Raw genomic sequence first — 15,403 nt, forward strand, 5'->3', positions numbered from 1 at the left:
TCAGGTATTTGTTCGATCCATATGGGTTGTTACATGGATCAATTGAAACTGAATCGTTTGATTTAATTCTATGAATATAAATAAAAAATAAACTTATAAACTTTTATTTATATTTTTTTCCAAATTAAATTAAAATGAGCTTTTAATGAGACAAGCATATTTAAATGTAATTGTCTACTATGATGATTTTTTGTTTTTATTTTTTTGTTTAAATGCAATTGTCTAATATGACGATTTTTTTGTTTTGGTTTATGATGAAATTCCTAGCGTGACAGAAGAATTTGAGTTACGGTACCAATTAAAATTGCCGTGTAACAACACTGTTACACGCCACGTGTGGCGAGCGGTTTCGGACGATAAGGGGCATCCTCTTTTGAGCGGGAACCCTCCCAAATCCAAAAAGCGATTCGGTGGTTGTCATGGACGACGACGACGAGAGCGGAACCCTATCCTCGATCCTCGCCGAGCTCGATTCTTCGCTCCGCCGGCACGATGGGGACTCCCCCCTCTCTGAGCCCTCCATCCTCGGTCTCCAGTCCCTCCTCGACGCCGCCGCCTCCGGCGATGCCGCGTTCGCACTCTGGGATCTCCTTGCCGCCCGAGGACTCCCTGCCTCTGCCCTCCTCCGTCCCCTCTCCGCCTCCATGGACGTCTCCGCTCCCCGCCTCTCTCTCCTCTCCGGCCGTGTGTACCTCTCTCTCCTCCTCTCCCCTTCCTCCCCTCTCTATTCCCTCTTCAACCCCCTTGTCTTCCTCTCCCTCCTCCGCTCCCTCCGTCGCGCCCTCAAGCCCCTTCCCTCGACCTCCGCCGCCTCGGCCACTGCCCTTCCGGAGGCCTCCCATGACGCCCCCGCTCCCCGGAGGAGCGCCCGGAAGAGGAAGCCTGGACGATCTGCTGGAAGCGCTTCGACGTCGGTGGATCAGATCTCCGACCTCAGCAGCCTACTTCCTCGCGTCCTCGAACTGCTTGATTCCGTGCTCTTCCGAGTCCGGCTTGACAACACCCCTGATGCCGTAAAGTCATTGGTCGATACTGTGGCAAAAATCCTGAGCTCTTCCTCCGGTCACCACCGGCTTCCGGATCTCTGCTTCCTAGTACTCTACAGGATCGTCTCGAAGCCAGAGCACGGAGACCAGACGACTTTAGCTGTTGAGGTTCTGCGATCACTGACGCCGATGATCTTATCTCCTGCAAAATCAGCATCCCGGGCTTCTGCTTTAGGTTTTGTTACAGAAAAGATAGTGCCTCTGGCCCAGGAGAATGATGCAGTGAAGGAAGCTCTGGTGTACCTACCTAGGTTCTTAGCGACAAAGGCACCGGAGAAGTCTGAGCTGAGAGTTTGTGCTGTTGATTCCATCATGGTGATTGTTCGGGCAATGAAGCAAGAGGATCAAATAAGATACGCCGATTATGTGGTGAAGATGACACAAGGGAAGCCTCAGCTAAGACTGTTGGCTGTAGACCTCATTCTAGCACTTTTGACATTGTTGCCCGATCCTCTTGGGGTAAAGGGATCGGCTCAGGAATTTAACGACAAGGCATGGGGACTGACTTGTCTGCAAGCATTAGTACAGCGTTGCTCAGATTCATCACCGGGAATCAGAGCTCGAGCTTTAACAAATACAGCACAACTGCTAGGCAGCTTAACTGGTGATTCTGGGAATTCTGCCCGTTTGTGGGAACTCTCAGGAATCAGCAGTGTGGACTTCAATGAGCTTTTGTGGAGGAGGTGTCAGGATGATAAGGCTGTTGTAAGGAAGGCAGCACTTCTCCTCATTACAAAGTCGACTACTATAATGCGAGGGCCATTAGATGATTTGCTCCTTAGGACACTGAGTTCTGCTTGCTCTGACCCTTTGGTCAGCATCCGCAAAGCAGCTGTTGCAGCTCTATCAGAGGTGAAGTCATGTCAATTTTTTTCTCATTTTGTATTCTTTTACCACCAAATATCATACTTATAATTAGGTGCTTGTTGGTTATCTTTGTAGGCCTGCAGAGTCTTCCCTGATGACAGGGTAATACCTGAATGGCTTCATGCTGTGCCACGCTTGATTGTTGATAATGAGTCAAGCATCCAACAGGATTGTGAGAATTTGTTTCTTGAATTGGTCTTGGATAAAATCTCTCAAGCTGCTAAGATCAATTTTGGAAAAGATGCAACAGATTTGGAGTCCTTGCTTCCTAAAGGTATTTTACGTTTGTTGAAAGGGATTTGTGACAGTGAAGTGGCACCATGTGTCAGAAAGATATGTTCAAGCCTTGGAAAGAAGGAAAGAATTAAGATGTCAGTTGCAAGTTCACTTCAGAATATAATTACAGCATCCGAGTCTGTATGGTTAGGCAGTAGCAAGCCCATAGAGAAGTGGACGGCCCCTCCTGGGACCTGGCAATTGCTTTCTGAAGTGTCATTGTTCTCACCCAAGGCCATAGAATGGGAATTTCTCCATCACCATTGGCATCTTCTTGACAAGATTAGCCTAGAAGATCAAGGTAAAAATTCTGAAGAAGGGGACCAGAGCTCTTTTATGTGGGCTGGAGATCGTGTTCACCTTTTGCACACCATTTCTAATGTGTCGTTGGAATTGCCTCCTGAGCCTGCTACAGAGTTGGCTTGCAACTTACTAGATCGTCTTAAGAACTTCAGTATGAACTTAAGCGAGGTAAACATCAATTGTTTTACAATGTGTTCTATCATCAAAATTATGTCAGCGAGTTAAGAATTTGTTTTATTAAATCTTTAACCACAGAGCTATTTATTCAAAAAGTAAGTATTCTCTTTCTTTTGACATGAGGAGCTTATATCTTTTGTTGACTTGAACCATGATTGTTTATACCAGTCAAGAATTTGTTTTATTAAATCTTTAACCGCAGAACTATTTGTTCAAAAAGTAAGTATTCTCTTTCTTTTGACATAAGGAGCTTATATCTTTTGTTGAATTGAACCATGATTGTTTATACCAGTCAAGACATTGAGATATTTTATCTGGATATTTTCTAGCATGAATTACGATCACCACAATCAAGTTGTTTAAGTTAGCCACAAAATAATTGAAGACAAGTGGTGCAGAATAATATTCCCCACTGTTGATAGCTAAAATTGCTAAAAAGAAGTGCCAAGAGTCATTTTAATCAAAATATTTGTATTGGTTGAAGCATAATATTATTTTACATCAGTTTTTCTCAATCTGATAGTGCTTTTTGATGGTAAGATATGATGCCAAATCAACCATACTAGTCACTAGCAATAACACTTCGATTACTCATATCGAAATTGGACTAAAACTAATATTGACTTATAAGGGTCTCATGGGTGTACTACCATTAACTTTAACTTAAGCATTTTGGCTAGTAGTTTAGGTCAATGAAGTTGATAGGTCAATTATCCTATCAGGTTGGGTTATAACATTTGGTATTAGAGCCGATCTAGTATTGGGGCATGGTGAGAGGGTTTGAGTAGGAAAGAGCTATCCATGGACGAAGTTAGAGAATTTGTCATGGCGTAAAGCCACCACTAAGCTATATCTCACATGCATTATACTAGGATTTGATCTATGCTATACTGGGCCTTAACTAGGACGTCAAGCCCTTAAGTGGGGGAGTTTGTAATAGCTCGATTAGTCCCACAACGGAAATGAGCTAAGACTACGATTGACTTATAAAAGGATCTAATAATTGTACTACTATTCAAGGTTCGCAATACCGTACCGTACCGGTATTTCGACCTGGGCTCGGTACCGGTATGGTACGGTATACTGAGCGGTACACCTGAGTGTACTGAGCACAGTACCTACTACAGTAACTCGGACCGGTAACAGTCGGTCCGCGTACCGAAAACCTGTCGGACCGGTACGTACCGCCCATACCGGGCGGTATGGCTCGGTACGGCAGACCCTGCTACTATCAACTTCAACTTATGTATTTTAGCTAATGGTTAGGGTCAAATAAAATTGATAGGCTAGTTATCCCATTAGATTTGGTTGTGACACTAACAATTTAAGTTACTCGAAAGCTTTCACTATTGCTTTATTTTTTTTTAGTTTATTTTCTTATAATTTTAGTAGTGTTCAAAATAGTGGTTTAAAAAGGCACTTAGGCACTCAGGTGAGGCAAGTCTAGGCTCGAGTGCCTCATATAGTGATCAAGCTACGTGCTTCAGTGAAGCGCCACCTGGGCACTCAGTTGAACCGAGGTGTTTTGGTAAGCGCTTGGTTAAAGCACAGCAATCGAATCATATGATCAAGTTCAGTTCAGTTGAACAGTAGTTTAGTTGGTTCACACTAAAAGCCCATATGCAACCTCGCCTGACGCATGACTCTGACTCATAAACCTTGCTTCCGCCGCTGACACATAGGACTGATGCTTCCTTTGTTGCCGACGGATGGGTCCATAGTAACACTAAAACCCCACACATAAGCCCCCTGACGTATGACTCCAACCCATAAACCTTGCTTCCGCTACTGACGCACAGATCGATTCTCCCTCTGTTGTCACTGCTGACTCCAACCCATAAACCCTACTTGCTGCTTTCTTGTGTAGCTCCTTTCCATTGTCGAGGGATAAGATTGCAGCTTCCTCCATCGTCAACGAACACATCTGAAGCCTCCTCCGCCCACGACATCGCTATACGTAGCTTCTACCACCGTCATTGCCATCATCCGAAACTTTCTCCGTTGATGCTGCTGTCGTACACAACTTCCTCCGTCGTCGCTACTATCGTCCGAAAGTTCCTCTGTCATCCCCGCCCTCTCCTTCCCCACTTTCCATTGTGGTGACTCTTTACTCCCCTCTAACTATTGTTGACGGTGGATTAAATATTGTTAACTATCGTTACCATATAATAGTCCCTATTTAGATTTTAGCATTGTAATCTCTATTTATTTAGAACTGTTATTAGGGTTTCAGAATTTATGGGAAGTGTATAAAGCAATTCAAAAAATTCATCAAAAAATTTAAGAAATTATCCTGCTTAAAAATACAATTATCTAAAGGATCCTAAAGGTCCTAATGCAATTACTTGCATTTTTTGTTATAAGACTATTAGAGGTTGTATTTTCTGTGCAAAGTAGCATCAAGTAGGGAACTTTAAGAATGCATCAACATGTAAGAAGTGTCCACCTGATGTAAAAAGAAGTTGCTCGTTTATATGATTGAAAAGGAATAAATCTTATAAGATTTTACCCGAGAAAAATATTTATTATATTAGAGATGATAAAGAAGGGGGTTATTCAGAAAGTGTTAATGCTAGTGGAAAAGAGTATTTGACAAAAAAAGAAAAGAAGTCATGATTATTAAGAAGGGTAAAAAGGGACCGATGGACTTATATATGTATTAAGGATCACAGAAGCAACTACGTCAAATAGAAGCAAAATTAAAAGATTCATAAGTGATGCTTGCGATAAAAAAAATAAGAGGAAGAACGATTCAAAACATTGCTCCCTTCTTTTATCATACTAACTTTCCTTTTAGTACTTGTTTTTTGGATTATTTTAAAGAGATGATTGAAGCTATTAAAAGATATGGCGGGGGATTAAAACCTTCAAGTTATTATGGGTTGTGAGTTTCATTACTAAAAAAAAGAGGTAGATTATACAAATGATTTATTAAAAGGCCATAAAGAATCATGGGTGAAGCATGTTTGCTCTATTATGTCATATACTTGGACCACTAGGGGACATAATAGTATAATTAATTTTATGGTCAGCTGTTCTCTAGGAACCATGTTTGTGAAGTTAATAGATGCATTATCTTTTATGAAATCTAGAGAAAAGATATATGAGTTGCTTGACAAATTTGTGGAAGAAATTGGTAAACAAAATGTTATCCAAGTTATAACCGATAATGTTAGAGGATATTAGAAATATTTCTTACATCAAGAAGATTTAAAAAGAGTAATCTTTGTCATTAGATTTCTCTATAATCATACTGGGGCTTTGAATATGATAAAAGAATTCACAAGTAAGAAGGAATTTGTGAGATATGGTGTCACCCGATTTGTTACTTCCTTCTTAACATTATAAAGCGTGCATCATTAAAAACTCAACCTGAGAAACATGTTTGCCTCGGAGAAATAAGTGATAAACAAATATACAAAAGAGTGAAATGCAAGAGGGCCGATGATATCATCTTAATGTCATCCTTTTGGAATCTTATAGTTTATACATTGCAGGTAATAAGCTTTCTTGTTCAAGCCTTTTGGTTGATAAGTAATGAAAAAAAATTTACAATAGGATATATTTGTAAGGCTATGAATAAAATAAAAGAAATAATTCAAAAGTCTTTTGATAGAAATGAAGAAAAGTATAACATATTTGCAATCATTGATAAAAAAATGGAATTGTCAACTTCATTATCTATTGTATATCGTAGAATATTATTTGAACCCAGAATTTTATTATAAGAACACCTCTATCGTGTTTGATTCAAAAGTTATAAATGGGTTGTATAAGTGCGCTACAAAATTTGTTCCAAACCATGAGGTGCAAGATAAAATTATACGCGAATTATCTTTATATAAAATGTCAATGGCCGTTTTGGAATTCTAATGACAGTTCAATCTATGACAACTACAACCCTAGGTATTTATAAATTTATATAATTAATTTTATGTATAATATATTATTATTAATAAGAAAGTAAATTTTGTAGTTGAATCATGGAGTTTATTTGAAAATTTCATACGGAACTTGTAGCAATTGACTATCAAAATTCTTAGTTTGACTTGTAGTGCTATAAGTTGTGAGCGAAATTAAAGTGTCTTTGAGCATGTGAGGCTCATAGAATAGAAATCAGTGTAAACTTGCAAGATGGCGAAGATAAACTTGTATTTGAAGATGATAACTTAACATGGGGAGATGTGGCAAGATCCTCAGGTATTAGAGAATTATAGACATATACAAGACAAATGATGAAAGCAAAAATGAGTGCAAAAGCTTTAAATTCATCTCTTACCATTGTTGAATAGGAGGAAATCTATTTTATTGAAGATGGACGAGAGAAAGAGAAAGGTGATGATATGTTTGAGAATGACGATGTTGAGTATGACGATGATTGAATATGATGTAAAGTTTTATTGTTTTGAGTCTTTTGACATTATTGTTATTAGAACATGAATAATATGACTTGGTACTTCAGATCTTATCAATTTAACATCATATTTTTATTTTATATAATCATATTTATCAATTATATTATATAATTTTTATATATTAATATTTTAGAGCATCTCGGCTCGCTTGGGCAGGTGTCTAGGTGAGCGCCTAATACTTCGAGCATTTTGGGACTTTGGCGCCTTTTAGCGCCTGGTGTTTTTTAAATCACTAGTTCTAAACTCATTGATTTGTTCAGGTGTTGTTTCTTTCACCTTGCTTGTTCTCCATGAACTGATAATATGTGAATACTTCAACATAGTTGTCTTATATTTATCTAATAACTAGTTGTTAGATGCTTCTCATATTACTTCATTGAAGTATCCAATTTTTAAATAACTACAAATAATCATACTGTGATTTTTGAGAGCTACTTCATGGATGCATTATATCAGATCTTTTATTAGCTTGAATCTGATCTTCTGATTATCAGATTAAAATGGATTTATGATTGTAGATATGTTTTTTATAGTCGTTAATCACTTGAAATTAGCTATCATATCTTAGAACTATATAATCTATAACTCTAAACAAAATATGAGAAATGGAGAACACAATATTATCTTAAAGAACTTTCTATCACCATTCATCGTCTGTTTTCCTTTTTTAACTTTCATTTACTAATGAAAAAAAATTATATATATATATATATATATATATATATATATATATATATATGTATGTATATTTTATTGCAACACCTGACCTTAGCGGTGAATTATTTTACAGTTAGGTTAGTGCTAGGAAAGCTTTTCTAGCATTATTTGCTGCAACTTGGATTTCCAAATGGTTATCATGAGAGACAAGTTGTATTGGGTCGATATGGATGCAAGAAAGAGTACAGTAAGCAATATGTCTAGACATTTTCTATGATTGATCTATAGATTTTGTACCTGAAATATACTGTTTAGCTACAAATATTGGCAGTTGCATTAGTTACTTATTCAAGATTGTGAATTCTTCCTTTTTCTATGCTTTCAGGTTGATGCACATGTAAAAGCTTTAAAAACTTTGTGCAAGAGAAAGGCTACAAAAGCTGAGGAGGGCGATCTCCTCATATTGAAATGGGTGCATCAGTTGCTTTCCAAAGCTCTAGAGATTCTTAATAGCTATATATCAGAGGCATCAGAATCGAGCAATATCAACATCTTCTTAACACCTCCGCAGAACAGTAGGAAAAAAGGAAAGAGAGATGTCTCATTGTTGAAGTCAGCACTACAAGCTGTGACTGCTGTTTTTACTGTTGGATCATTGATTCTAGTCTGCCCTTCTGCCGATTTGCAGGGCATTGTACCTGTCTTACACACCGTTATAACATCTGGAAATTCTGAACCAAAGCCTAGAAAGTTTGCTGGTTCGACAGTTTCATTTAAAGAGGTGACTCCTACTCTGTATATTCAGTCATGGGTGACTATGGGCAAAATCTGCCTTGTGGATGATAAACTAGCAAAGCGTTACATTCCACTCTTTGTGCAGGTCTGAAATTGCTCCTGTTTATTTTGGTTTTTCCTGCCTGGCACTATACTCTGATTCTCATTTGTGCTTCTAGACTTTTTCCAGTTATTATAGATCTATGTTCTTTTGATCTATAGGAACTTGAGAAGAGTGACAGTGCTGCACTCCGCAACAATATTATGGTGGCAATGACAGATTTTTGTGTGCGATACACATCTTTAGTTGACTGGTATTGGTCTCTCTCTCTGGAGGGTATTTGTATACTTTTAATGGATATTTTGTGATATAGAAACAATATAATTGTAAATAGTTAACATGTCTTCGTTACTTTGGAGTTTTTGGCTCAAGCAGAAAGAGGGGTTCTTTTTTAGTCTACAATTACGTGATTGAAAACAGCAATCTGTTCTGATTCATCTAACCTCCTAGTGTCAAAATTCTAAGCAGTCCGTGGTGTAATGTGGGGCATCTATGGAATTATGATTTTGTTAAAATCACCAAATTGCTTGCATCTGTTTCAAGCTCTGCATGTTGTTCTTTGTGTTCAATTGTCAGTAACATATTGATATCTAGTTTTTCATGCACACATTGTTTCTGCATATATGATCTGATCTGTATGTTATGTAAGAACATTGGATATCGTGCCTCTCAATGTTGTGTTCATTGTACAAATATGATTTTTAAGTCTTTTCATGCTTGAAAAATTAGTTTTATAATTCTTGGTTATAAATGTGAATGCTGATCTCAGTTTTGTTGTGACCTACATAACAGTTATATGCACAAGATCACTATTGCATTGCGTGATCCTTGTGAAGTTGTGAGAAGACAGACATTCATCTTGCTTTCGCAATTATTACAGGTCTGATTTCTGAAATCATTTAACCTATGGATAATTCTTATTGAATACATTTTGCATGTCATCATCATTTCTGGCTTTTATACAGAGAGACTATGTAAAGTGGAGAGGAGTATTGTTCCTTCGGTTTTTGTTGTCTCTGGTTGATGAGTCCGAAAAGATAAGACATCTGGCTGATTTCCTCTTTGGAAACATCCTAAAGGGTCTGTCTCTCCTAATTTCATCGGTCTTCCTTTTTTTTTCATTTCAATTTTTTGTGGTCCAATAACCTCTCTTTTTTCTTTTGTATTTACATGGCAGCTAAGGCACCACTTCTTGCATATAACAGTTTTATAGAAGCCATTTTTTTTCTAAATGACTGCAGTGCTCATTCTGCACATGTTGAGTCTCAGGGAGGCCTGCATGCTAGGTCCCGTCTCTTTTCTATAAGGTGAGTTTTAGTCAAGATTCTAACCCTTGAAATGGATTTTCAATGTAGTATTAAATCCTATACCCTTTTTTGCAATTACAGAGGCAATGATGCAAAATCAAGGTCACAAAGGATGCACATATATGTTTCTTTGTTAAAACAAATGGCCCCAGAGCACCTCTTGGCTACCTCAGCCAAGTTGTGTGCTGAGATTTTGGCAGCTGCTTCTGATGGCTTGCTCAATGTTGATGATGTTGCTGGACTATCTGTACTCCAGGTATGCCACCTGATTGAGAAATCTATTGACTAAAAGAGGCATATTAAATTCCAAGTTGAGCACTATACCATGCATTTATTGTAAGACTATTATTCCTCATGATAAATTTTCTAGAAGCAAGTGGAATGTGTGAGAATTGCTAACTGAGTATAATCTCATATGCTTATTTAAGTTTATGAGAATTGTTTACCCAGTATATTCAAACATCTGATATTTGTTTTTGCAAAATATAAAATATTTGACTTAATAAGTTGCTTCTGTCTCTACGAGGCTAAGGATCTTGAAAACCAACAAGGTTTTTAACTAGCTACAAGAAGATGCTCAGCATTACAAATATCAGATAACTTTTCTTTTGTTATATAAAAAGAAACTAAAAGCCTGGAACTACCAAAATAACTACCAAAGGAGTAAATAAGATTTGTTCTCTCTGATTTATAGTAATGGTGGACATAATTGGAACCCAGGGTGCAATAACCTAAATCACCATGCAAAAGGCTGAACCTGGCCCCCTTGATTCCTTTGTGTGTCGGTCTAAATGCTCATCTTCTTTCTACTTTTTTCCATGTACTTGGCACACCGCTGGCTCCTTTGCTTCTGTATTTGGGCTGCTGTCATCATGTTGGCACTGTATTTAGAGTTTACGGTGTCATACATTCAGTAACATAAACGTCCAGAGTCTTTTCAAGAAAGGAAAAAATGAACTCGAGAGAGTGACTGCTTCAATGGACTTTATATGGATCCCTAGTTTAACTCATGGTTTAAGGATTCTGCTGAAAGAATAATACATGATAACTTGATAAGGTTTTTGTTCTCATTCTTGCTGATTTTGTTTGATAATTTGTTAGATTAGCCCAATCAAGAGAGTGAATAATATTTTGGCAGTTGGCTTTGCTTGCTTAGGTTCCTTCTGTCTTTTCATGGGCCAAGAATTCTCTCTTTGCTTTTGCCATTACTGATTAATGAAGTTGAGGCAATGCTCTTTTCCTCACAAGGAGAGAGTAGTCCATACTGAAAATTCTCATTTATTTACAGGATGCTCTAGAAATCCTTGCATGCAAAGAGATGAGGATCCATCCAAGTCGTGGTTCTGATTCATCTGAGATAGATGACGATGGTGGTGAGAGTGCAGGAAGCGCTGTCCATGCTGCCAGAGGGAGGGTGGTCACCCAAGTAGCCAAGAAGAACCTGATCCAGATAGCTGTCCCTGTATTCATCGAGTTGAAGCAACTGCTCCAGAGCAAGAATAGCCCCCTCACCGGCTGTCTAATGGAATGCCTCCGCATTCTCCTTAAGGACTACAAGAACGAGATCGATGAGATATTGGTTGCCGACAAGCAACTCCAGAAGGAGCTCCTCTATGACATGCAAAAGTATGAGACTGCCAAGGCCAGGTCCACCGTTGCGGAGGCCATTGTAAATGTGCAAAGGTCGGAGAGCTACTGTTCACCAAATGGACGGAGTTCTACTGGCATGTACAGCAAAGTTTCAGAGAAGTTGGGAACTGAAGGAAAGATTGCTTCAGCAGTAGCAGATGCAGCTGCCAGAGCTAAGGTGAGATCAGTTCTCAAGGAAGCGAACCAGAATTTGCCAACTCCACCACTCCGTTCGATGAGTGTGCCCAAGCTGAAGAGCATGGGAAATGGTGGTGTGATCGTCAGTGATCGGCCAACACATGTACTGGAATCGCTAAGGCGGAGACAATCTTTTGACTCTGATGAAGAGAAATAGTGGCCTCTGATTTGACCCACTCGTACACTCCGCATTAGCTTAATTGCTTCACTTATGATGCATTGAAGAATGTCGGGCTACTTAAGTTGGGTAGTCCAGCAATATATTTCATTCCCAATTTATCTCTTCCTTCCCAGCCATTTGCTCAGGATGTCATCTTTGCTGTGGCTTCTTGTTTGTCTTGTAAAATGGTAGAAGCAAATTGAATAATGTAGAATTTTCTCCATTCTCTTCAGCTCATTCTTGCAATTTTAACTTGTAAGTATACTGGGAGTGACTTCTTTGACACTGCACCTGAAATAGTATCTGGTGCGCCGTTCATGATTCTGTAGAAGGTACCAGAAAGGGACTGCTAAAGAGATACTTGATATTGAACATAGTCACAAGGTATATCTTAATTTCTTTCTGTAGATGATACTGACCTTCCAATTAATGGGGTTATCTTGTTTAGTCTCCCCTTGAAACAATGGAATGAAGAAACAAAGGGTGCTAACATGAAGATCATTAGCTTATAAATTGGAAACACGTGCCATCTCAACTCTGGAGCACCTGATGAGATAACTACTGGGATTGAACAGGTGAGCTCAATATTGTATGTTGAACTCTACATTTTCTTCAGATTGGGTTTCTGTCAATTACTTGTACCAATGTCTCTGCTGTAACGTTGGGTTTCTTATTTGTTCAGATTAAGCTGGCAAGGTATGAATCATTCAGTCTAATTGAAGACGGAGCACTAGCAAAACTGAATCGGTAACCCAATTCTTTCTTTTGCCCCTGATCGATGCTAATGCATAACCAAATTTTCTCTTTCTTTCTGCAAATTGTGGTTGATAGAATCGAATTAGTTTCCAACTATTTGTGGATGACATGACATGATAAAAATAGCGAGAAGGGAGTGGTAGTGATGCTATAATGGTGTCAATGTCGCACACTATGGTAACCATCTCAAGCCTCGGGAGATGGTTTGGTTCAGGTTGAATTAGAACAGATCCGGAATGCATTCTGACCCGGTGACCCAATGGATCCGTTAAAGCTTGACCAGTATCCGATCCGACTATTTTCCGGATCCCGCCAAAAGTCCAATACGGCGGTAGTAAGTATCTCAAGCTTTAATCTCTATTTGGTTTCCCAGAAAATGGAAGAAATATTCTTTGCTTTAAGAAAAGAGATAATAATTATTAGTAGTCTTAATTTGTTGAGGTTTTAGATTTTTTTGGGTTAAAAGAATTTACACTCATGTATTTTAGTAAGCAATTAAATTGTTTGTTTTTTATTTTAGTAAAAACAAAAAAAAGAGGGTAACCATTTAGTCTCCGTCAACCGCGGGACATCTTAACACGACAATGCTTGGGTTTCCTTTCCGCGGCTCGCATTTAAATAGGGTCGCTCTCCAACTTCGGCCTCTCTCTTGTTTACCATAAGCCTATTCAGAGAAGAGGCGGCTTTGCTCGGACGGAGGGGACGATGAGTTGTGGAGGCAGCGGTGGCGCGGCAGCGGCTGTGAAGGGCGGGAAGAAGAAGGGTTCCACCTTCGTCATCGACTGCGCGAAGCCGGTGGAGGACAAGATCATGGGCATCACCTCCCTGGAGAAGTTCCTCCAGGAGCGTATCAAGGTGGCCGGCGGCAAGGTCGGGGCCCTTGGCAATGCCATCACTGTCACCCGCGACAAGAGCAAGATTACCGTCACGTCCGATGGACCTTTCTCCAAACGGTAAGATCCAGTCGTCTCTCCTTTGGATCTCTATTTTGGATACTTTTTTGCACTGTAAAGGGAGTTTGATCGTTTGGTGTAGTATTGCAGTGAATGCAAGAATGCGATTTTGATCTTCTAATTAACGGTCGTAATATCTGCTTCTTATATTTTGCTAACTGTAATCCAAAAAGGTGCTTTTTATTTTGTTTTTTCGCATGTTTTTGTGTTCCAGTAATATGGATTTTTGGGTTATCAACTAATTTCATATATAAATTTTGGTGTTCAGATACTTGCATTTTTGTGCCTCGATGAAATTTTTGTCACCGTTAACTGAAAATTGATAATTATCACCATAATTTAGCTCAAAAATGTGTTTTTGATATGGCTTGAGAGAGAACAAGACAGAAACTATTATCGCATATTCGATTCATGAGTACTCCAGCACGTAGTTTGCTTTTTTTCTTGTACTCCATCAGCTCTCTGTAGTTGATGGTGATTTAAGCAGAACAGTTAATTGTTTAAACCAGTTTCTAGGAATGAACCTTTTGAAAGAAGCGGAGTATCTTAAATCTCAATTGTCCCTTTCACTACATGGCTTTTGATCTGGTTACATATGTAGTATTTATGAGAGGAATTTAGATGATTTAGCTTGCCAGATTGTTCCTGCTTTCTTTCTTCCATAGAACATGTGGATGTTTGTGTGATTTGTATCAAGAATTTTGGGTAATTATGATTTCCTCAGAAGGCATGAGTTTTTCGAGGATTTCCCCTTGAAATTGGAGAAACAGGACATTTGTTCAACCAGGTTCCTCTCTTGGATCTTAATGATTTTATATTAAGATATTAGATTTGGAACAAGGTCCAGCAATGAGGATTTGGTGTTGTTTCCTTTTGATTAATTACTCATGTTTAGTGATGGTTTTACTGGTTCTCAGATTCTAGTTGGATGTTAAATTGGTACTTATAATAGATATGTAGATGTACCTGTAATTGGTAGTAAGGGGGTGGTAGTAAGCTATGTAGATGTACCTGTAATTGGTATAGTAAGTAAGCTATATGAGGGACTTATGTATCTTATAATAGATATTTTTCTGATTTATCTTTTTTGTTATTTTTATTAGTTGCAAATAGTAGTCACCAATATATTCTGCAAACTGAAATAGATTTATTTATTGGTTTGCTATTTATGAACTAGGTATTATTATTATTGTTTTGATGTTGGAATTTATCTGCACCAATTTTGTGGTACATGTTGTGTACCTATGTAGTTCTTGTGATGTGTTTGTATGATTGCGCATATCTGTCATGGACAACAGGGTTAATAAGATCTTCGCTCTAGAAAATTTATCAGTTGTTGAACAGAATAAAAAACTACCTTGAAATCTTATTTTTCTAATTCAACTAGCAATTTAAGAAACAACTATTTTATATCGGGAACAACATGAAATTCCCTTTTGCTCCTCTTTTATCTGCCTGTGTCACTAGTGGGTTGAGTTTGAAAAATAAAAAAGAAAAACATTACCATAGGCAAGCCATCCACTTTTTCTCCCCAACTCTACTGGAGGCTAAATTTTAGATTAACATTTCAAAGATTATTCTGAATTTTCAGGTGTTGATTGATGTGTGTTAACAGGATTTCTTTTGTTAAGTGCTATTGAATGTCAAGATCTCTCTCTTGCTAATATTGTTGGAGAATATTGGTATTTTATAATCTTTGATTGCTAGTCTTATAAGTTGACCCATTGCACCGTAAATGACAATGTCAATAAAACCTTCTATGATCACCTAAAGAGAAGGTGTTAGCTCTGATCGTATGGGCTCAAAAGAAGAACGGGTTTTGAT

The 15,403-nt window shown here is 38.3% G+C and overlaps 1 protein-coding gene across 1 annotated transcript; it reads left to right on the forward strand.

The window, feature by feature from the left end:
- Window positions 1-299: 299 nt before the first annotated feature.
- On the forward strand, window positions 300-12,102 carry LOC135629347 (uncharacterized). Its single transcript, XM_065136569.1, has 9 exons — window positions 300-1,898; window positions 1,989-2,660; window positions 8,127-8,621; window positions 8,738-8,829; window positions 9,369-9,456; window positions 9,542-9,656; window positions 9,754-9,883; window positions 9,965-10,139; window positions 11,172-12,102. Exons 1-9 carry the CDS (start codon window positions 420-422, stop codon window positions 11,865-11,867), a joined length of 3,942 nt encoding a protein of 1,313 aa, XP_064992641.1. The 5' UTR covers window positions 300-419; the 3' UTR covers window positions 11,868-12,102.
- Window positions 12,103-15,403: the final 3,301 nt, after the last annotated feature.

This window comes from Musa acuminata, chromosome BXJ3-1 (genome assembly GCF_036884655.1).
Source record: "Musa acuminata AAA Group cultivar baxijiao chromosome BXJ3-1, Cavendish_Baxijiao_AAA, whole genome shotgun sequence".
In the NCBI taxonomy this organism is placed as follows: Eukaryota; Viridiplantae; Streptophyta; class Magnoliopsida; order Zingiberales; family Musaceae; genus Musa; species Musa acuminata.

Bases quoted from the DNA above. Each gene is read 5' to 3' on its own strand.
- LOC135629347 (XM_065136569.1), top strand. From the start codon at position 420: ATGGACGACGACGACGAGAGCGGAACCCTATCCTCGATCCTCGCCGAG. The intron at 2,661-8,126 runs GTAAACATCAAT...CTATGCTTTCAG, and splicing joins TCAGTATGAACTTAAGCGAG to GTTGATGCACATGTAAAAGC. The intron at 9,657-9,753 runs GTCTGTCTCTCC...TTTACATGGCAG, and splicing joins CTTTGGAAACATCCTAAAGG to CTAAGGCACCACTTCTTGCA.